We start from the raw sequence: 24,147 nt of genomic DNA, 5'->3' as shown, positions 1-24,147 counted from the left end.
TCCTGCGGGGCCGCCTCAGTGCCTCTTCCTTCCTGAAGCACCTCTCAGTTCCCTCCATGCTTCCTTGATGGCGCTTTTCTCATATCAGAAATAACCATCTTTCTTTATTCTCCTGGTCCTCTTTCCCTCTTTGCCTTGAATGACACAGATGCTGCTGTTGAACAATGCATATAGGAGCGGTACCCATTCATCATTCCTCTGACCTCAGCCATACGCTAGGATCTCACGGGCCGTATTTTATAAGTGTGTTTTGACTCGAAAGGAGGTTTAGTGGAATATTGTCACAGACTAGGATTGTTTTCTCCCCGATTGGTGCAGTCTTGAAAAGGGGAGAGAATCTTGACACCACAGACTTCTGAGTTGTGATAGGAGGCCGAGAAGTCCCTGAGGGAAGCCGCGTCTGACCATATTGTCAGCATCCCTTCCCTCCTGGGAGCCGCCATGAACTTATAAATGTTTTTGGAGAATGGAGGTGTCATGCTTCTTTGGGAGGAGACTTACTAAGGGCCATCTAGCAAATGCCGAGTGAAATTCATTGCAAATATAAAGTGGGCCATTTTCCTATCCATTAAAGACTGTTCTTTACATTTTTTTTGATTAATTAATTTTTAGAGACAGGCTCTTGCTGTCTTTCCCAGGCCTGAAGTGCAGTGGTGCAATCATAGCTCACTGCAGCCTTAAACTCCTGCCCTCAAGTGATCTTCCTGCCTCCCAGAGTGCTGGGATTACAGGCATGAGCCACCGTGTGCCACGTTCTGAATCTGACCTTGGGCCACCCCCTTGCCTCCTCTTCCTCTACTTCCCAGTAATGAACCCCCAGCCCCAGGCAGGCCCGCCTGCCTTATGAACCCCACCTCCCTCCCATCCACACCTCCACACCTTGTCCATGCTTCCTCTCTGCGGGTCAGTCCTCTCCTTCCTTCAGCATAGATTTGGCGTCTGCTGTTGGCTAGGCACTTTCAGGGATATATCTGCGAACACAAAACATGCAAAAAACATCCCTGCTCACGGGGCTTATGTTATGACATATGGGCTGCACTTTCTCTTTTCTTTCACCTGTCCAGATTCTAGAACAAGTTTGCCTTTCCCTGGAAGCCACTGCTGACTCTTTCGACCCTGGTTCTTTTCTTCAAAATTCTTGGGGGCACTGGTTACCTGTTCCTCCCCTTTGAAATACACTGCCTTGTATTTTTGCAGTTTTTATATGTGAGTATCTTACCTCCGGAAGTACATTTTAAGCTTCTTGAGGGCAGATACCATGGCATTTGTCCATGAGAGAGTGTGCACCAAGGTTCATATACTGCATATGTACACAACCTTAAAGATTTAAGATTTAAATTCCCAAACTGACCGTAGGACTTTGTAATTAGTCACCTGATAAATATTTTTAATTGATTTAATGATATTTATTGCTCTTTGCTTTTTCAAGTGGAGCAGCTCTAAGAGCGTGTGAGACCGTTAGTCATCAAGCATTTATTAAGATCCTCCCTGTGTCACTATGTGGCACTACTATTTAATCTGCTGCCAAGGACGCAGGCAAGTGCCAAGCACAACCTCTGCCCACACCTCATCAACTGAGCAAATCACCTCTGCGGTCCTCTATGTGATGTTTGTAAATCTTTACTGTAACACCGAAGCTGTTACTCAAAGATGCAAGAGGCATGGGGCAAGGAGGAGGACTGCTAATGACGGCTGCGTGTGATTCTTGAGCTCATCTTGCCGTCAGACACCAAGATCTAAAGCATCAGCAGACCTTTCTTGTCTTTATTTCTCAGTGGAGGCCAATGGTGTCCATTATGAAACCCATCATACTCTCAGTAGGGCAGCAAGATGAGTTTGCGGTGGTTTTGCATGACCATGTATACTTTTTCCCATGGTCCTTCAATAAAAGTCTGCTGGGGGGCAGTCGTCAGGGGTCATAGACCCCAGCAGAGGCAATTCCTACGGGAGACCCCACCTGTGAACTTACCTCATTGGTCCATGTGCCAAGTAAGCAGATTGGCTTCAGTTTAAATTTAAAAATTGAGATATAGGTTTTAACATTTTTTGTTTACAGTGGCTTTTTTATTCTAATAATCAAGAGGTAGCACGTGTTGTTGAAAGAACAGACTTTCAACAGCAATGGTTGTTGAAGATGATGTAGAAAGTCTGGAGAACAGCATACATAAAAGGGTAAAAGGTAAAATTGACTTTCAGTGGCTGAAAGAACAGACTCCGAGAGCCAGCTGCCTTGGGTTCAAATCCTGTCTCTGCCGTTTACCAGCTCTACGAGCTTCAGGAAGACAGTTCCCCTCTTTAGGTGGGAATCACCCCAGTACTTAACTTCCAGAGTCCTTGTGAAGATTATGTGAGTTTCCAAATACAGACATACTAGGCCCATATATAGATGAAAACATGCATGCTTGGATATTAGAAATTATGACTACATTTTTATTTGTACATTCTCATCCCTTTTCTTCGAGTATTTGGATTTATTTTTTCTTTCTCCACATATTTAACCTTTCATAGATTATAGAAGAAACTTGTGTCTTTAACTGTCAGGAAGTGGTGCAGTGACCCAGGGCTTCCCAGGAGGCTCTTACATTGCTAGGACTACAGATATGTCTATTTAGATCTGAATTTGTAATACATTTGTTCTATGCGTCCATCATCACATTCTTAAGGTGCGTGTGCTTATTAGGCACGCTGTCTGACCTCACAGTGATCAGACCAAGCCCCACAGGAATGGGCTGGATTGTGTGCATTTGGGTGGATTTATAACCAACAACACAGCCACACTTAAAGAGGTTTGACGAAAGGTGAGTGACTTTGGTTGGAGGCCCTGGGCTCCGTCTGTGGCATGGATGAGCAGCTACTGGCTTATCAAAGAGGAGAGAAAATCATACACTAGAAAGGAAAATCAAGACCGTATTTGGTTAAATAAGTGGAGAAAGAAAAAAAAAAAACTAATACTTGAAGAAAAGGGATGAGAACATATAATAAAAATGCAGTTATAATTTCTAATATCCAAACATGTATGTTTTCATCTATCTATGGCCTATTATGTCCTTATATGCTTCTGATCAAGGATACAAGGTAAAATTGATGAGGCTGTTAAAAAGTGCAGCAGTAGCAGTTGGTGTGGAACACGTTCTCAAGGGGGTCACAGGGTGACAGATAGTCCAGGACAGGGAGGACATAGTGCCACAGGGAGGACTCAGCAGGAGGATGCCATATTATTGGAGGGCAATGGATACGCCAGACCAGAGCAAAGAGGGGACCCCAGGAGGGCAGAGGATGTGAAAAGCGACAGGCGGTTGAGGGCATGGAAGACGTTTCATTTAATAACATTCAAAGCAAGCATCTCAGTGGATCAGTAGATGAATATATAGTCTGCGTGCCTGCCAAGTGTCCCAGACTCTAGGTAACTAGAGAAGAGCTGATCTGGGCACGGGGACCTGGTTAGTGTTTGTAGCTGTCAGATGGGTGATGGCGCACAAGAGGGTTACACATTTTGTAGCCTCCCAAGGACAGAATGGGTGTCACTGTGCAGGGGTGAGAAGAGGCGCTGATTTGGATTCAACTCGCAGGGAGGTCTTTGCCAGAGCCTGAGCTCTGTGGTGTAGGTTTTGGAGGACAGGCTGAATCACCAGAGTCAGGAGAGAATAGGATGCTTCCAGGATTTTAGCCTGGAGACCCACATGGGGACCCCTGTAACTCTGAGTTTCAGGGGTGCCTTACGAAGAGCTTCAGTGCATTTCCCGTCTTTGCTGGCACCCTACATTTTGTGCCCCTGGTAGCTGAGCTGCTGGATTCATGAGGATGTGGGAGAATTTGCTGCACAGTCATCTGCCACCCACCTCTATGGGTTTCTGAGAATGGGATAATTTTTTGGTTACCTGGATCCTGAGTGGAGGCAGCAAGATGTGCCTGTTTTGATGTTACTCCGTTTGGGAGAGTTTGGCAGTAGCAGTTCCACTGCCGTGGGATTCGTTTCCTTAGCCTCTCTGACTCCATTTTTCTCTGGGTTTTATGTGGCTGCTCTACTCCTTCCTTTCTGTCCTCTCTCTCAAGTGCCGCCCCCGTTTTCCTCCTGAGATGTTTACGTGTTGCTTCTTGCACTCTAAATAAAGACTAAATGTTTTCTCTGCTGGCGTAAGTTCCCCTGTGTGTGTGTGTGTCGGCGTGTAAATGCATGTCCACAGGTGAGCGTGGCACCCATAGTGCAATGAAAAGGACATTTTTATGCAGATACGTGGTTCATTTTCACCTTGCTGACCTTAGCCGTAGGCATTTTTAAGAAAAGACGGAGGAAACAGCCATCCCCCAAATCCCATGAATCCTACTTCTTCTCGGTGCGATTGCAGTTGTGTTGTAAGCGCGGGAGAGGCTCCTGCTGAGAGCGAGTTCCTGACATAGTGACCTCATTCCCAACGCCGCCCTCCTCGCAGCGGCAGAAGCCGCGCTGGCTGGTGCTGGGCGAGCTCCGCCGCTGCCCGGACCGCGAGCCTGACGGCTGTGTGTCGGGAATAAAGAGACCCAGGCTTGCAAAGACTTGCACGGCAACTGGAATTTATGACAAATAGCTCACTGCAGCTAAACTTTGATACAGTGTACAGTAGAACCGCCTGTTACACACAGAAGGGAGATGCGTCCTTCGTCACAATGCAAAGCCAGCCTTAACACAAAAATAGGAAAATGTGGCAGGTCTCTAATTACGGACTGGTGAGTATATGACGCCAGATCAATTTTAATGTGTGTGTTCTCTCTTCAAGCATCTGGAGGTATGTGCCCTTTTTACCTTTTTCATGATTAAAAAATATGAGTTGGTGCTAATGCATGGGAGGGGACCTGGGCCCCTAGAGAGGAGAATGTGCCCCTCGCCACCCCTCGCCTGGGGTACATTCCGACCTCGCGTCTCCGCACTGCACAGACAAAGGAGCCTGCACAGACAAACAGAGGCTGTAGCTTTTCTTGGAGCGATGACTCATTTCAGTTCACAAAGGATTCTGGGCAGGGCAGTGAGAAGTCAGGTTGGCTGATCCATCCCTGTGACTTCACTTTGCAGAGAACAAGCAGAAGAGGAGTGACACTGCAGATTCCGAGGCATTGCAGTGGGATGTTGGCTCAGCAAGTGGCTGTGATGTATGGGATAGGCATGGAACAGGATTCCAGCTGTTCCGTGCAAATAAGATAAAAGAATGGTAAAGAGGATTCCTTTTTTTCTCCTCCTCAAAACGTTACCAGCAAAGTACATTCACAAAGCCTTTTTAAGGTACCTTTTGCCAGCTTTTGAACTGAACTTGTACCAGTACCTCAAGCCCTGAATTGTAAGAAGAGCTGAGAGTTCTGGAACTCATTTTTAAAAAGTAGATCTACGAAGGTAAAGTACCAGATTCCTGTCATGTTCCACAGGCCCTCAGTAGCCAATCTGAAATGCTCATTTAGGATACCATGACTTGAAAGTTTACTCTTTCTTCTTATTCCAGATTCTAGGACGTCCGTTTCTGTTACTGGCTCCTTCTTGTGCTTGGATGCAACCCCCTAGCATGCACCAGGCTTTAGCGTCAACGCTACCTGGGCGATGGAGCCAGTCCAGAAAGGGTCAGGTAGGTTTCCCCTGCTTTTATTTCAAGAGTTGTTGTGTGCAAAGGAATATGGTGAAATGTCGGCACCACCTGTGAAGAGGGTGCATGGTCCTCTGAAAAGTCTTGCTGCTATGCTCTTCCCCCAGCCTCAATCTTAAGCAGTCCAGGTCCTCCCACTGTGGGCTGCTCACCACACACGACCTCACCAGCACGGGTCATCCCAGAGCTGCTCACGGGGACTGAGAAGTCCACAGCAGCAGGATTTGCCAATAGGAAATAATCAGACTGCCCCAGATTTCCCTCAGCTATATATCTGTCTCTCTCGCTGCTCTGAGGGAGGCATTCAGTAAATAGTATTTGACATTTTTTCTGGGGATTTTTTGTTTGTTTGTTTGGTTTGGTTTGGTTTTATTTTTTGAGACAGAGTTTTGCTCTTGTTGCCCAGGATGGAGTGCAATGGTGCAATCTCTGCTCACCGCAACCTCTGCTTCCCGGGTTCAAGCGATTCTCCTGCCTCAGCCTCCTGAGTAGCTGGGATTACAGGCATGCACCACCACACCCGGCTAATTTTGTATTTTTAGTAGGGACGAGTTTTCTCCATGTTGGTCAGGCTGGTCTCGAACTCCTGACCTCTGTTGATCTGCCTGCCTTGGCCTCCCAAAGTGCTGGGATTACAGGCATGAGCCACTGTGCCCAGCCTTGACATTTTTTCTTACCAATTAATATACAATGCCTGAAATTTTGTGTACTGTTTGGCCTGTTAACCTACATGCAATGCACTAAAATCCAAGAAAGCCTGATTTATGTGCCCAGGGACTGTTTCCAAGACTAACATCATATTGAGGCTGCTATTAACTACTAAGGAAGTAAGTATATTTCATCATAGTCTGCTTTAGGATTCAGATTATGACAGAGCTGTTTTCTTACAACATCCATGGGCTTTACACACAAAACTTTTTTAAAAAACATGACAACAAAATGGTAAATTTTGGTCCTCAAAAGTACATTACATGCTTCATTTCCAAAGTGAGACTTGGCACATCTGAAAGCATGGCTTTACCACCTCATCACATGGATGGTTTCAGTACTGTTAAAGATATTTCTGAGAGTGTTGAATCCCGTATGTATTTGGTAAGAATTTTTAGAACATTTTTAAAGGCAGATGTTCAAGACCCCTTGAACATCTTTCCCTTCGCAGTCACATCCATCCCATAGCTCACCCTCACAGAAGAAAAGAAAGCATCTTTCCTTTCTTCATTGTCAGAGGTCTCTTCTTTCTGCATAGCAGTTTATATCTTCAGAGCAATGTTGAGGATGCTGAGTCAGGTTTAAAGGATGTTTGGTCAGAAAAAACACCAGCGTGGTATGTTGCAAATACAGTTCCATCATGTCCTCACACCCATCAATTCTACCCATCCTTAAAGACCTATTTGAAATCTCTCTCCCCTGGAAAGTTCTCCCTAATCATCCCAACAAGAGGTCTTTTCTAAATCCTCGAAACTCCCATTATAGAGTTAGTTTTCTAGTCATTCATGTGTTTTCTTGCTGTAGCTCTTCTAAGGGTGTTTTGAACAGCAGTGTGTATATTTCATGATTGTTTATATTTTCACATTGTGTATCTTGTATTCCCACCTAAATTGTAAACTCATTGAAGGCAGAGATCAAGATTTATGCTTTTTTCTGCTCTCTACATCTCCTAGCAGTTCCCTACACATGGAAACCTTTCAATAAATAGTTGAATAGGAAGAGGGGCAGTTTAAAAAGCAGGATTTTTTTTTTTTTTTTTTTTTTTTTTAGTCATAGAGGGTTAGAATGATCTGGTTTTGCTAATTTTAAGAATCTTCATCTTCACAGGGTATATTCAGGCTAAGGCGGACCTCAGGAGTCATGCATACCACTCTAGAAGTTGTGATGGTTCTTACCTTGAGGCAATGTCACAGCCAGGAAAGCTGCCTTACTCTGCTTGTAAAGGACTGTTACCGTTAAGGACAAATGCGCATGTGAGGCCCTCAAATATGGACACTGATCACGGTTTACTTGAAATGTATTGGACAAGCCATCCTTAAGTTATAAGGAGTATGCGGAATTCGGGAAGTTCATGTGAAAGTCACCTTTTTGACTCCTACAGGACATTTTCCTTAGAAGAGAGCCAGAATGGTTACTAATAATTCAAGTCATATCAGAACTTATTTAGCTTCTAGTGTCACTGATTTTTAGTACTAACACTACTTATATAAGTGCTGAGTTTTCTTTCCCTTTCTTAGGTAATGGATTGGCCCAACCTGTTTTGAAATAGGTCCACATCCTTTGATATCCTTGTAACTCTCTATCCACACTATTTCCCATCTCCTAGTGCCTTTTTCTCTCCAGAGTCTCTAGTGTGATGCATGTTTGCACTCCCAGCCTGGAGATGCGTCCCAAATGCTATGTATTCTACATATCTGATTAAAGTGATCTGTTTAAACTACTTCATATTAGTATAAGAAAGAACTCTGCACTCTTAACCTTCCCAAAGACATTTTAGTTTTTTTAAAAAGGTTTATTTTTAGGACCAAACAAATTTTCCATTGGTAGAAATTCAAACACGGTAAATGAGTAAACTGGATAAATCTAGATGGGCTTGGGGAAGATTTTTTTTTTTTTTTTTTTTTTTTGATGGAGTCTTTCCTTGTTGCCCAGGCTGGAGTGCAGTGGCACGATCTTGGCTCACTGCAACCTCCGCCTCCCGGGTTCAAGTGATTCTCCTGCCTCAGCCTCCCGAGTAGCTGGGATTACAGGCATCTACCACCACGCCCGGCTAATTTTTGTATTTTTAATAGAGATGCGGTTTCTCCATGTTGGCCAGGCTGGTCTTGAACTCCTGACCTGAGGTGATCCACCCACCTTGGCCTCCCAAAGTGCTGGGATTACAAGCGTGAGCCACCGTGCCCAACCAGGGAAGATATTTTTAATACTAGCTACTATTTATTAAATATGTATTAGGTCTCAGGGACAGGGTAAGCACTCAACAGCCATTATCTCATTTAATCCTCTCAGTGAGTCTATGAGGTAAACATCAGTATGTATACTTTACAAAAGAAGAAATTGAAACTCAAAAAATTAAATAATTTGCCCCAAATCACACAACCAATGAGGAGCAGAACTGGGCTTTGAACCTAAAGTTTTGACTACAAAGCCCATGGCCTTTAACACCATCTTGTAATGCTGAATTGAAGAGAGAAAAGTTACTTAATTGTACAGGGACTTGGAAGTTTCCTCTGTGTATCTGATCTGATCCCCTATCCTTTCTTTCATGCCTCTGAATTCTTACATAGGCCTTTCATAATGACCTCCATCGCAGTTGGAAGGGGTAGGAGGGTGTTCAGTTTTAGGGGGGTTGGTAGCAATCAATCAGTATCATTTTGTTGTAATTTGGGAACTGTCAACCTGTCCATATTTGTAGTTTATTTAATTAGGCCTTCCTGTCCTATTACAATTATATTTTACAGAAATCAGTCCCACTACTGTTGTCATCCGTAAACTGATGAAGCAGAGAATACAAAGACTGAGAAACAGCTCTGGTGATTCTCACTTAAAAGGAGGGAAAGTGAATGTGTGACCTAGAGTTGTTAGACTGATTTATAAGCTGAAGTTGGGAAATATCATCAGTGGAAATTGGAGCATCTAATGTCTAGTGTTAGGCCGGGTTATGCTGCAGAATGAACATGGAAGAGAAGTACAGTGTGGCTTAAAATAGGAATTTATGTTCTGTCCTATGTGATGCACTTAAGGAAAAGGAAGACGTCATATTACTCAGGTGCTCTTGTTGGTCAGGTGCTTTACAGAATTTCAGGAGATCTGGGAGATCTTGCTAATTGTTGTCATCTAGGACTGGTACTTCATCATGATTTTATCCCTGTTGCTAAATGGCTTTAACTTCATTCTGGTTGAAGGACTGGAGCACAAGTGGCAGCTGGTGTTGGAAAACATCTTGTAAGGTAGCAGGGCCTTGCCTCTTCTTGTCTATGTATGTAGGACCTTTTGATTCTACACGCGTTTGAGGACCTGCCGTGTAAAAGCATTCGGCTAGGTTTTATTCCATGTGCCTAACACATACCACCCTGGACGCAGTTGATAGGTTATAGTGTGGAGCCTTAGCAAAGGTGTTAATTACGGAAGCCTCTGATTGGTCCCAGGGCTCATATTTCTATCCTACCTTTTCTGCTACGCATCTCTTGCAAATAGCTAAATGGTCCAATAAAAGTTTTAGTCGTTCCTATCAGAGATGTCAGGAATCACCTCTGGCGATGGGGAAGGTGGCTCTTGGCCAGGGCGCTCTCACCCATCCCTGCCCATGGATGGCCCCTCTCTGCCTGACTCTCTACCCTTTCTGCCTTGTCTGTCTCTGCTTATTCTGTGATAACCTTTTTACCTCTAGTCAAATCTGAGTAACAAGAGCAATAGCTAATATGACTCACAAAAGGTTGCGGACTGGGAAGATCATGAGTTTCTTCTGTAGACCAATGAGCCAATTAATTCGTCACTTCACCTAGTGGCATTAGACAGACTGATCAGCACAAAGGCTCGGGTGATGTGGGGGACGTTAACTCATTCTTTTTGGTGCCCTTAGCCACCATGGTTACTGTTGTTTAACTCTACTCCCATTAGAAGTTTCTTAGTAAGTAATAGCTAATGGACACCAGTATTTCAGTATGATTGATGGGTGTCTTCTGTTTACACTCTTTTTTGATTAAAATGATTTACTCAAATAATAGCTTAGGAATTGGACCTGCTTCAAGATACCCATTAGGTGTTGAAGTAAAGCATTAGGAAACGTTTAAAAAGTTGTTATAGAATCTCTAAATATTCTAAAATTCCTTTTATGTGCTGTTTCCTTCAGTTGACTATTGCCAACAGGCCCAGCCTTCAACTTTTGAAATCAGTGGCACTTGAAACAAACCTACAGTAAACTAGTAAAAGTGCCTTTTCATTGCCAGTTTTCTTCTGAATGTCAAATACAAACACTGGAAAGTCAAGAATAGTAATCTGGTTTCAAAGGAAAGCTGCTTAAAACGCAGGAGCATGTGAGGTAATGGGAGCCGTCTACTCTGCCCCACCATATGGGTGTTGTGGTCTTCCAGAGAGCACATAGAAAAGAAGTATGTGTGTGTGTGTGTGTGTGTGTGTGTGTGTGTGTGTGTGTGTGTGTGTGTGTGTGTTAGAAGAGCTTTTTAAAAAATATTGTAGTCGGCTTTCTGTTAAAAGAACCAAACAGCATTAATACATAAAATTGGGATTAATAAATTGAATTAAATTGTAAAACACAAGATTTGTCTGAGGCGCTGCATGCGAGAAGTTGTTCACTTAACTGTAACCTCAGAAAGCGGGTGATTTCCCCAAGCCCAAGAGCATTTAATATAACACCTGGCAAATGAATCTGAAGAGTTTGTTGAGAGGAATAGAGTTGTGTTGTCGCCATGCCCATAGTGCATTTTACAGACATGTTTGACTATTTTTATGAGGAATCACAATATCCACTACTTGTGGTGATTTTATTGGAATCCATAATTTTAACTTGAGTGTTAACTTTGGCAGTACAGAGAACAAAAGGGGCACACATTAGTTCTGAGGAACAAAGCTGAGCAAGACTTTACATTTAGAAAGAGAAAATGATGAAGCCTTTATTGTAAGGAAAAAAAAATTACTAGCCCGTATATGGAGCCATTTCTTTGAAAATTAAAGCCTAACTTTTTCAGATCAGATGAGTGTTAAAATAGTTTCCCCAGCATGATGGAAACAGAGCTAGACACTCGTACTATATGATGCTTTTATGCCAGAATTCTGCTGCATTGATATAGGATCATAGGATTTAGGAGCCTGAAGGAACCTTTGAAATCATTTCATCCAAACTCTCATTTTACAGATGAGGAAACAGGCACAGAGCGGATAATTGTATTTTGTTTTAAGAGACTGGATACTTACCAAAATATCTCTCAAATGCTTTTTGTATATTGGGAATTTCCCAATTATAAACTAGTACAGTTTCAGAACCGCATTTGTAAGTGAGTTGTTTTGGTACAAGAACTTCGTTAATGTCAAAGATAACTCTTCAACCCAGAGGATAGATTACATTCACATTTGCAATGAAAAATAGTACCTTAAAAGGAAAACAAGATAATTCTTACGGAATGTTGGTGCTTGAAAACAAAAATTATTTAAAGAAAGCTAAGATAGAGGATGGAGGCTGGTACTTTCCACGCTGTTTGCTGTGATGCAGTTCACCTGGGGAAATTCTGGCTTTCCTTTTCTTCCACAGTTGTATGAGGATGGGTGCTTTAAGGTGGAATGACATCGTTTTATGTTGGCTTCTGTAGCAGGTATCTTTTGGAAAGCTACGGATGTCACCCAGGAAGGAGAGAGTATAAACTGTTGTGAAAGTCACATCCCAGGAGCGGTGCTGGCCTCCTGCGTGTGCACAGGCTGAGGAGTTCCTGGAACCTCAATTAATGACTGCAAAAAGTGAAAATGCCGTTTATAAAGGACAGGGCTTTATTACAGTCTTTTTTTTTTTTTTTTTTTTTTTTTTTTTCACAAATAGAACCAAGATAAGAACAGTTTTGGAACTTGAGTGCTTAAAGGTATTTGATGTATAATAGGAATTCAGATATTTCTTGAAAGAATGAATTATGTGAGAGAGAGTTTTTTTTGAAATAACTCCAACTAAAGTAACGGGCCAGAATTTGGACGGGGAAAGTAGACAGAGGGATTTAAATAGTGAAAATGGATGCGCTTGATAAAGCTATTTCCTGAGGTAGGGGTGACTAGCTGTAGACAAAGAGCAGGTTGGCATCTGCAGGACCTCTGCCTGTTGTCCGTTGCGCGAACGGTTTTAGGAGTCACCAGCTCTTTCTCCTCAGCTGCACAAGAGTGATTTTTCTCATACAAGCATATCATGTGTTTTTGTCTGTATGAAAACATGGGCAGTGCCCCATCAGCATCAAGAATAAGATCTAAGCCTTCTTGTCAACCAGGATCTGGTTGGTCTATTTTTCTCTGTATCTCACCACCAGCCTGCCCCAGGGGAGCCTGAACCTGCCCCCGCTCCCCAGGCTCAGCTCTCCATGCTGCCTGGTCCCAGCATGCTGCCTCCAGCGCTGCCTGGGCTGTTCCGCCTCTCCTGGAGGGGGTCCGTCTTCCACGCCCCTCATCATCCACCCGGCTACTGTTTCTCTTCAGGCCAGTCAGCTGACAATGACCTCACATGAAAGCAGTGTCCACATTTTCACTCATGCATTTTAAATGTTAAATGCTCTTAAAGCAGAAGTTTACTTACAATTATAATCTTTTCATGTCTTTTCACATTTTAAGCTCACTTAAAAAATCTATGGAATGCTTCCTCTGTCCAGGACACCGAGTTTGGTTTTATCTGAAATAGCCTAGATTTGACAAAAGTCCTCTGAGGACTGTACTTAAATGGATGTTCGTAAGAAAATAAAGCTGAACTAAAACCTATCTACTCCTTCTTTTTTAGAACAATAGGACAGAATTATAGCAGTTGAGAAAGAATTTTGTAGCTGACAAAGTGCCAATGTGCTTTAAGATGAGTTGTTGTTATGAATGTGTTCTGAACTAATTCTGATGATAGAAAAATCCATCCTATAAATTATATACAAGTAAGTTATAATTCACGCTTCATGCAAAATATGGTAGTTTCTGTAGATTATGTAGATTATCATGACCAACAATATTTTAGCAGTACTTACATTCTGTTTTTTCTTCTTTGAAGAAATAAATGTGGTCCAGTAGTTGCAAGAATTTTCTAGTAGCGTATCTTTTTTTTTTTTTTAATACTTTAAGTTCTAGGGTACATGTGCACAATGTGCAGGTTTGTTATATATGTATACATGTGCCATGTTGGTCTTAAATATGACTAGTTGGCTCATTAAGCAGGTTTATATAAGATCTACAGAAGATTATGGTAAACTTGAATAATGTTTATGTTGTGTTGAGAGACACCTGTGATTCCTTTAATACAGATCTTAAATGCATGTTCTAAACTTCACTTAATATATAATTATTCTTTTAAAAATCTCGTTTTTCTTAATTTTTAATTTCTTATTGCTATATAATAGTTGTATTATAAAGTTATTTTTCTGTAGTAACTGCTGTGTTTGGAGGACTATTGCTCATGCAGTTAATTGGGGAAGTCTTAGAAATTGCATGGCTAAACTTATTCTCTTTTTGTTTGCTATTATTTAGCAAAAATATTAATAAAATTATAATCCTTTAAGATTACTAAGAAATTCCTTGGATTATAATGTTAAAAATGGATATTCATTCATTCAACAAATATTTGTTGGCTAGGCGAATGTGGCATTCACATTGCCTTCTGTCACTGGAGCTTACATTCGAGTGGGTGAGACAGACAGCAAACCAGTGAACCAAACCCACATGCACACATGCAGGGAGAGAAGACAATAAACTTGGCTGTGTTGGAACAGCAGTAGACCAGACAGTCAGGTTAGGGCTTTCTGATGAGGTGCCATTTGGATTGAGACCTAAAGCATGAAAAGCCAGTCTTGAAAGGTCGACCCAAGGAGCATCCCAGGCCAAGGGCACAAAAAAATACAAAGACCCTGAGTTGAGGAAATGCCTGACATGCTCAAAGAATAGAGGAGGTTGTGAGTGGCACGTAAGGATGGAGGTGGGGAGTGGTGCTAGCGTTGGGTGGACAGGCTCAGACCATGTGGGCCCTTGTAGGCCTACCAAAGAATTCAGCTTTTCTTCTAAGTGCAGTAGGCAGTCCCTGGAGGATTTTATGCAGGGAAGTGGTGTGCTTTTTGTTTTCCTAAGAGGACCTTGGCTGCTCTGTGGAGAGGGGAGTGTTGGAGGCAGGAGGGAAGGCTGAACATCATCAAGTTATGATGGACCAGGTGAGAGATGATGGCAGTTTGAGGGAGCTCCAGGGATAGAATCCAGGGGACAGACCAGGCAGCATTAGGGTGTAGACAGCATTGCTGATGGGCTTGGGGATGGGAAAGGAGTTGAAAGTAATATATCTTAGTGCAACACAAAAATGAGATGAGGTGGAGACAGTTATTTAGAACATCCAAATTCCATTTTGTTCTACATTCTGAGTTAAAAGTTATTGCCCATATTCATTATTATGGTGACACTGAGCTTTTCCAAAACAAATGCCATTCAGACGCACTTAAAGCATGCTGCCTCTTGGAGTTGGCTGCAATGAATGAAAAGAAATTAACCGAGAATATGGCAGTGAAACCAAGCAAATTGTTTCAGCTAAATCCGTAAGGACAATCATGACCTAAACTTAAGCAGTTAATTTTGCTAATAGTCATTTCTTTTTTACAGAGAGTTCGAGTTTCTTCTTATGACCTATACAAAAATCTGGAAATAGTCCGACCTGCATTTTGGGGATCATAGTTAGTATTTTAGTATCTTTCATCTTCTGAGATGTTCTTAGTTATATAATAGGCACACATTAGAAGGTTTTGACCTCTCAAGTGATACCCAAATCCAGAGGTTCTGGAATCTGCATTGATCCTCTCCCTCTTTGCCCGCTGATCCCATCTTCCTTTTCATCTGACTTTTAAAATCATCCCGGGTGATTTTCAGGGGCTAACTTATCACTCTGCAAGAAAGCTGGCCTCGCCGGGTGCGGTGGCTCAAGCCTGTAATCCCAGCACTTTGGGAGGCCGAGACAGGCGGATCACGAGGTCAGGAGATCGAGACCATCCTGGCTAATACGGTGAAACCCCGTCTCTACTAAAAAATACAAAAAACTAGCCGGGCGAGGTGGCGGGCGCCTGTAGTCCCAGCTACTCGGGAGGCTGAGGCAGGAGAATGGTATAAACCCAGGAGGTGGAGCTTGCAGTGAGCTGAGATCCGGCCACTGCACTCCAGCCTGGGCGACAGAGCGAGACTCCGTCTCAAAAAAAAAAAAAAAAAAAAAAAAAGAAAGCTGGCCTCAGTGCCCTGTCCTATCCAGTGGAGGTGGAGTGACAGAGAAGGAACCACAGGCCAGTGTCTCAGACTGTCTGTGCCTGAGCTGTAGGGCCTGCTGTGGGGAGGGCGGGGCCAAACAGGTGAACTTCCCAACTCCCACCTCGGCTGCAGCTTGCACCAGCGCTCAGCCAATCTTTACATATTTCTTATGTATTTATTGATTTAGAGACAGGTTCTTGCTCTGTCGGCCAGGCTGGAGTGCAGTGACGCAATCTCAGCTCACTGTAGCCTCAACCTCCCGGGCTCAAGCGATCTTCCCACCTTAGCCTCCCAAGCAGCTTGGACCACAGGCATGTACCACCATGCCCAGCTAATTTTTGTAGTTTTTGTAGAGATGGGGTCTCGTCATGTTGCCCAGGCTGGTCTCAAACTCCTGGGCTCAAACAATCAGCCCACCTTGACTGCTAGAAATGTTGGGATTATAGGTGTGAGCCATCACACCCAACCCACATTAGGTTTTAGAATAAGACTTTGTTTGGGCTGGGCATGGTGGCTCACACCTGTAATCCCAGCTCTTTAAGAGGTGGCCAGACTGTAGTCCTAGCTATTTGGAAGGCTGAGGTGGGAGGATCTCTTGAGTTCAAGGTTGCAGTGAGCTATGATTGTGCCATTTCACTCCAGCCTGAGCCACAGAGCCAGACCCTGTCTCAAAACAAAACAAAACAAACAAACAAAAACAGCTTTTTTTGGGGGAAAAAAAGGATATGACAAGTCTTTTCTTTAAGATTTAAATACATTGTTCTAGGCAGTTGCAAACTTGCCCACTGAGGTGGTCCTAGCCCACATCATTCTGTCACTTTTGAGTCACCGATATGAATTGAGGTTCACCAGCCAATAAGTGAAATTCACATCCCCCATAATGGGCCCAAGTTCACGCTCACTCTTGCCTGCTCCTGCCCCACAAAATATTATAAGAATTTTTCTGAGGGCGTCTCTTTTTGATGCCTATGACCCATAGGCCCCAGAAATGTGTGGCTTCTGAGCTAGGTCATTTCCTGGCTTCTGCTGATTTTTCTCTCTTCCTCCTTTTCTGGATGTGGGTGCTCCTGTCTCCCTCTGGCCACTGGGACAATGTCTTATCCTTCTCATATCCATCTTGCAGAGAGTGGAGCTACAGTAGAGCTGATGGGAGCCCCATGTGGTCCAGGGAAAGAGGGGCATTGAACTGCGCTGGGTTTGGGAAGGGGGTGAGGCCCGGGCCTTGGGCGCTGGAGTCCTGCTGCTTTGTCCGAGGCACCTGCTGGACTCTCCCCACACACGCTGATCTTCATCCCAGGCCCAGCTGCCCAATTTCGTCTAGCAAACCATTTCTTGTCTAGCCCATCAGAGCAGCAGGGACTCTGCATTCCTCCTGCAAACTGGGGACTATGGCTGGGCACGGCTTTAAGTACCTGACAGTGAGGAGGCTGGTCCACGCCAGAGCAGCCAGACACCTTGTCGGGGAGGGTGTTACTTAATGCCACAGGCCCACCTGAGTCTCAGTTTTGGTCAGCCATGGTAGCTTATTACATGCTTCAGAAACAAAAGAGAGATTATGTGCGTACATTTAGGAAATCAGATTAGAAACTTAACAGACCCCGTGAGCCCTTCTGTGTTCTACTGTGTTGATAATTTGCATCCTCTCTGTGTAGGACATCTTTTCAAGTGCAACCTTGGAGAACCCCAGGTATAAAACAGGTGGCACTCAGGTGACAGAAGCTGACTTTCCTGCTGTCCCAGCCTCTGCTTCTGCTGGGGGCACCTCTGTACCAGCAATATTCCAGGAAATTCTAGGCATCCTTGGAGCATCACTGGAAAATCACTGCACTGTGGCATAAAGATGAGAAATGAAGACAGATATTTGCATTGTAGGTTGACATCTCAAGAGTCACCGTCCGTCACTCCTCCGATGCGGGGTCTTCAGCCTCTCCTGCCTCCATGGGCCCTTTTAGTGTGCAGCAGGCCACAATCTCTGAGGGAATTGTAATCTGCCTTCTCCCACCCCTCCCAGGCCATCATCCCCACGACCACCACAGTCATCTTTCTGAAATCCACACCTGCCTTTGGCGTTCCACGGCTCACCACCCCTCACAGAATGCAGAGCTTGGACACTCAGCTCTTTGTTCATGGTCGTCCCTACCTACCTGTCCCCCTTCTCTTCTGTGCCCCAAAGAACATCTGCTTCTAGGTCCCAGCCCCGCAGGGACACACCTACTCTTGAGCACTGGGTTCAGATTACACCTCCTTGGTGGAACCTTGGAACTTCCTGCTTCTGAGCCCCACCCTCACCTCCCCGTGCCGTTATCCTCCCTCTCTCAGCGCCCAGGTGTTGTTCTGTTCTCTTGTGCGCCTGCCACACAACGTTGGGAACTTTGATCTACTTGTCTGTCTCCTCCACTTAAATAGAAACTGAGGGCAGAGGTGTTTGGGGAGAGGCACGCACTCACTCTCTGCAGCTCCTGTGCCCCCAGCAGACGTAAAGGCGTTCAGTGTTTGAAAGAATGAATCATCAAGTTACACTAATGCAATTTGTCGGGATATGAATGGCAGTTATTAAATAAATCAGCTCCAAGTTAATAAAAACGGAAATAAAAGCCTGTTGTTGCAAGACTTTCAGTACTAGGACTATTGAAATGAGATCTCAGACGTTAAAGGGAGGTTTTATTTGTATTTCGAGGCAGTAGGAGCTTCCACGGCGTGCGGAAGTCTTTCCACCTGAGTGGAACTGGCTGTGGCTTCTGTGTTCAGGGTGGAAGTGGCAAGCAGTTCTGTGTGCGGAGCTGACTGTGTTCATCGGACCAGGGCTGGGTGGGCGCGTGAAGGTGGGAGGGGTGTGGACGGGTGAAGGTGCGTGTCTGACAGACGACCGGCGCTTTTAATGAACAGCTCACTTGAACACTGTCTTTCCGCAGGTGATGTATCACCAATCAGTATGTCTCCCATCAGTCAGTCTCAGTTTATTCCACTCGGGGAAATCCTCTGCTTGGCCATCTCAGCAATGAACTCGGCAAGAAAACCTGTCACGCAAGAAGCACTGATGGAACACCTGACCACGTGTTTCCCAGGTAACGAGGTGGGAACGGAGCGCTTTCCAGGTGGCGTGTGCTCTGGTGCACATGGACTGTTCTGCCCATTTTTAAAGATAATAGGAAAAAACCCTTCCCCAAAACTGACCAGAAGCTTTCCTTACTTCTGTAATTAAAAATTCAGGTACCTGCATGACATCAAAAATAACTTAACTGCTTCAGCTGGAATACTTTTTAAATTTGCACCGAGAAGAAGAAATTAATTCAGAATTCATGAAGAATCTGGCAAAAATGACCGGGACTCCAGTCATTCTTTGCAATCTAATCTTTAAATACACGAACGTGAGGGTTCAACAGCTGACAACTTTAGTCCTGGGGAGTTAAACTGCAGAAAGGGTCATGTCAAAAATTAACATATCTTACCTATTTGTGTCATGGCTTGAGGAGTTTTAAGAAAATAATATTTGATAAATTAGGATTTCATTTTTAAAAAATGGAATATTTACTTTTTTCTTAAATATTTTAAAAAGGAGGCAACAGGCCAGCCGTTGTGTGAGTGGCATTTGATGCCTTCAGTGCTGGAGGGCGTTAGGAAGGGTGACAAGCTGCAGGATGCAGGACCATCTCTCAAGAGAGCCAGTGTTTTGTCACCCCACCCCCAAATGGAGATCCTGCCAAAGCTGCCAATCTTATGTTTCAAGAGAATCTGGAAATTTGGTCTTATGTGAAATCTCTGTGTTTCTTAAATATTGACAATTGTATGTGTGTATACATTTTAACATTTGTGTGCCAGCAACGTGCAAGTCAAATGAAATGCATTAGCAGGCTACCAGTTTACCAACCTGGTGTGGACTCAGCCTGTTTCTAGATTGAAATAGAGATTATATTAAAAGGGAACGTCTAATATATTTTTCATTCAACTTAGAAGAGATCTTAGTAAATATAAGCTGTTAATATTAGTATCAGTTAGCTTTTGCTACAAAAATTCTGGATAACAAACAACTACAGAACATCAAAGGCCTGTGGCAACAAGCATAGATTTCACTCATGCCTCTCTGGGTTCCCCAGGAGTCAGCTGATCCAGGTGGGGCCCAGCAGGGTAGTTTTGCTCCATCTGTACCCATCCTATTTAGAAAAGGGGGCAAATGGAGATCTCTTTCACTCGTGGGATGTCAGAGGCACTAGAGCACAAGCCCATTGCACGAAGGCTCTTCAAGCTTTGTTCATGCCAGCCCCATTAACATTGCAGTGACCAAAGCAAACCTGCTAAACTCAAAGTGAAGGTGTGGGGAAGTGCACTCCACACATGGGAAGAGAACAAGAGGACTAGTTCTAAGCTGAGTAGAGATCTTATCTACCATATTGGTTTCCCTTTTTCTTGTGTCCCAGAGAAACGTTTTCTCCCTCTCCTTGTGATATTTCCTCCTTTTTCAATATTCTAATTACTATGTTTGATAATACGTATATGGTTCAAAATCTCTAACATGAACCCACCCTTGCAACATACAAATTATTTTAAGCTTTCTAGCATTTTATTACCTCTGAATCGTCTCCACTATCTGATTGCCTATCTCTTTTTGTTAAGTCCTAGGCAAACCCCTTTGCTTTCAGTAGTGAGAGAAACAGAATCCCAGGTGAGAGCCACCTAAGTGGGGACAGATAGTGTTGGCAAACATGACGGTCTTGGAGGAGGGACCTGCTTTCTGCCCTGCAAGTGCATAGCCACTTCTGACATTGAACAACCCAGCAGCTTTTTAAATCCTTGTATTTTTATTCAGCTTAATGAGAAATCACACGGCATTTCTAAAGTTGCTTACATACCACCCATTTTTGGGCTATAAAGAATGGAAAGAACATACAGCCAGTGTGTAATAGTAAGAAGCTCCTCACTGCCAAGCAGCTGATAACAATATCACTAACTTGGAATGCTTTGTGGAGTAATCCATAGGTCATTTGTACTTGAAAGAATAACTGTTTTGCTAGCTTTTATGGCAAGGGCACTTAAATCCCAAGGCCCTGGTTTTCAGAGAGACGGAGGAGCTTTTTCTTCTGTGTGACACTGATGACTCATTGGTCAGCCTCAGAAGTTTGCAGGGACACTATACAAACCCGAGTCTAGCACAGGAGTTTGCTAACCTGCAGGCCTAGTGTGGCCCACCACCTGTTTTTGTAAATAAAGTTTTATTGGAACACAGCCGTGCCCATTTGCTCATGAATGATCTTTCTCTGCAATAGTGGCAGAGTTGAGTAGTGGCAATGGAGGTCGTATGGCTAAAAGCCTAACATATTTTCTACGTGGTTCTTTACAGAAAAAGTATGCTGACCCCTGGGCTAGGGCATGGTGGTAACTATCGAAAGTTATGTTCTGCAATAGCTCCAGATTTTAAACTGTATTTCATAAAATATCAAAGTTTGTTTCCTGCCTGCCTGCCTTGTTTCCTTTCTTCTTCGCTCCCTTTCTCCTTTCCTTTCCTTCCTTCGCTTTTTTTTTTTTTTGGTCTGTCTTTTGCTATCACTTAAGCTATAGCAGAAGAAAATATTTTAGAAAACCTAACCCTTTAAATTCTACTTGAAAATCATATTTTCATGACAGTGCTAAAACTCTGGAGGGATTTAAAGATCATATTTATATTTTTTGTTTTTTAAAGACAAGAATAAAGTATTTAGTTCTTTTATATCTTACTACTGAAAAATAAAGTTTTTGAGCCAAAGTATTATTAAAATATTTGAATCTCATATTTAATGTATATTTTATGAATCAAAAGTATAGTCTAGAATTTGGCTTCTTTTCTTGTTTTGGGTATCCATATTCTAAAGAAAGTTTAGTGAAAAGTCTTCTAGTAAAAATTTCTGATACATCAAAACTTAAACCTTTTAATCACTTTTCTATAAAAGTGAAAAAAAGTTGGCTGAATTCTTGAAAACCAACTCAACAACTTTTATCTATCAGTTTCCATTACAGAATCAAGAATATTTTTAAAAGGTTTATAAAGAATAATACTTGCTTCTCATATTTCTAAATAACTACACATCCATTCATCCAGAATGATCATTTAAATTGGTCTGGTACCTGTTAAGCTGTTACAACTGAATCTTTCTGGGAGGAAGGCTGGTCTTCAGGGACACAGAGATAGACCTATAAGGCTACGTATGGAGCTGAACTTGACTTTAGAGATTGCTGGAGAATATTAATATTACATACACTGTGTTCTGTCTCCCATTCCTCTCCTTATGTCAGCTCTTATCGAATTCTTCTTCAGCCAGCGTTCTTCACAAACAAGAATAATCTAATGAGGCTCATTAAAGGGTTTCACTTAAAAGTGCTTATCATATAGAACAGGTCCACGTGCTCTCTGTTCTGACAGTTTGTCAGATTTGCAGGACTAAAGCAATACATAGAGGCTGATTGTGGTGGCTCACACCTGTAATCCCAGCACTTTGGGAGGCTGAGGTGGGCAGATCACTTGAGGTCAGGAGTTCCAGACCAACCTGGCCAACATGGTAAAACCCATCTCTACTGAAAATACAAAAATTAGCCAGGCGTGGTGGCATGTGCCTGTAATCCCAGCTACTTGGGTGGCTGAGGTACAATAATCACTTGAACCTGAGGGGCAGAGGTTGCAGTGAGCCAAGATTGTGCCACTTCTCTCCAGCTCGGGTGACAGAGTGAGATGTTATCTCAAAAAAAAAAAAAAAAAAAAAAAAAAAAAAAAAAGCAATACGTAGGTCCAAGTAGATCACAGTGTCATGCAGTGTTTTTAAATAGTTATTTTTGCTTTGAAAAATGTAAAGGTGTGGAAGAGGTCAGGTTCAGTCCTGTTAGGATGTAAAGTGTATTTTTGTTCTTTAAGCCCTCAACATCTGAATTCATGATAAACTTTCAGAGTTGAATTTGGAAGTAGTGGAGTATGCAAATGTTAAATATCCATCACAACCATCACTTTCTCAGGTCAACCCTACAGAGTTCTGGTAGAACCCTGAATTTCATAGATGATCAGTCAGTATACTAGGGCTTAATAATAAAACCATAATCATAAACATAAGCAACTTTCAGTTAAGTCTGAAAAGTCTCAGGTCATAGCATGGAAAATGGATTGGACGGGGGCAAAGAATGTTTCTAGTGTGCATTATCAAATTAAACATTATTTGATTGATATACCTGGAAACCCAAGACATAAGAAAATTTAAGCACAAATACTCTATGGAAATAGAAAATTGTTTCTCTATTTTTTCCTCTATTTTTCTTTTTATTCTTTCATTTGAGAACCACCAGAGAACTTGTTTTTAATTGTAAGTAAAGATGATTGCATTGTAGTCATGATTCTATATATTAATAGCTTTATGAGTTTCCTAAGATCATCATTTGGAAGACCTACAGTCAGCAAATTCTATAATAAAATTAAACTTTTGCTTTATAGTAATAGCTATTTTTATCATGCATACCTCAGCTTTCCCTTATTAGGAGCCATGGTAAACTGGTCAATCATGAATACTTATAAATGAACCTTACGAGTTTTTGAGGAAGTTTGTCACATTGTTGACTGAAAGTATGCTACCATTTAAGATGTGGTCGGTTTTAAACATGGGCTTGCTATCTTGATTACTGTGCTAAACAATAACAGTGGGCATCATTCGTGAGACTGTGGTTCAGAGGTGTGCCCCATCTCAGAAGGTATATACTGTGTCAGTGGTGTCCCCTGAAGTTATTCAGTGGAAGGCACTTTGGGAGGCAGAGGTGGGAAGATCGCTTGAGCCCAGGAGTTCGAGACCAGCCTGGGCAACATGGAGAAACCCCATCTCTACAAAAAATATAAAAATTACTCAGGTGTGGTGGTGTGTGTCTGTCATCCCAGCTACTCGAGAGGCTGAGGTGGGAGGATCACCTGAGCCTGGGGAAGTTGAGGCTGCAGTGAGCTGAGATCTTGTCACTACACTCCAGCCTGAGCAAGGGTGAGACCCTGTCTCAAAGAAAAAAGAAAAAAAAGAAAGAAAAAAATTCATTTCTATTTTGTACAGAAAGTATTATAAAATTAAAAAACAAATTTTGTTATTATTGGTCTTAAAATCATTTGTATAAAAACTAATGTTAGTTTACCAGAAGTAAAGTATTAGACTAAAAGGAAACCATGCGACTCAAAAATTAAATAATGATATTAACACATTATCTATCAACAATGCTACCTTTTCTGCCTTGGTCACTAAGGATGCCTTCTGAAGATGGTAACGCAAATGGGTGTGTATGTTACCTCGCATTCATGGATTTTCTCCTCTTGAGAATTCCAGGCCATTTCTAATACCTGGATTTCCTGCTGTGGAAGGACTTGGGGAGTTGAAGCAGCTCAGCTCACCCAGGTGTTCTAGGTTGGTGCACATCGTTGTTTGAAGGCAATCTGGTTTTCTGTGAGTCCCGACCCGAAGTGGAGGCTAACTCCCAGCTGATATTTATTGAGCACTCTCTGTGTGCCGTGCCCTGCTCCACACACACTAAACTCCTTTCACCTCAGCCCTGTGGCTCCAGGTACTATTGCTGTCCACCTTTTGATGACAGTAAATGAAGGCTCAGAGAGGCT

At 42.9% G+C, this 24,147-nt stretch overlaps 1 protein-coding gene across 5 annotated transcripts in view; it reads left to right on the top strand.

Moving 5' to 3' along the window:
• The window catches only part of STOX2 (storkhead box 2), a 231,008-nt gene that overhangs the window by 190,568 nt on the left and 16,293 nt on the right, over positions 1–24,147 (top strand). For 4 of the 5 annotated variants that reach the window (XM_030923399.1, XM_030923405.1, XM_010377920.2 and 1 more), the window contains exon 2: positions 18,464–18,616. In XM_030923399.1, the coding sequence (XP_030779259.1) occupies positions 18,464–18,616 (153 nt within the window). Of the gene's footprint in view, positions 1–5,481; positions 5,589–18,463; positions 18,617–24,147 lie in introns of those variants that run through there. The other variant, XM_030923423.1, reaches the window with a different exon arrangement.

Source organism: Rhinopithecus roxellana, chromosome 2 (assembly GCF_007565055.1).
Source record: "Rhinopithecus roxellana isolate Shanxi Qingling chromosome 2, ASM756505v1, whole genome shotgun sequence".
Taxonomy (NCBI): domain Eukaryota; kingdom Metazoa; phylum Chordata; class Mammalia; order Primates; family Cercopithecidae; genus Rhinopithecus; species Rhinopithecus roxellana.
Note: the sequence above shows the minus strand (reverse complement) of the source record. Positions and strands in the feature narration are given on the sequence as shown.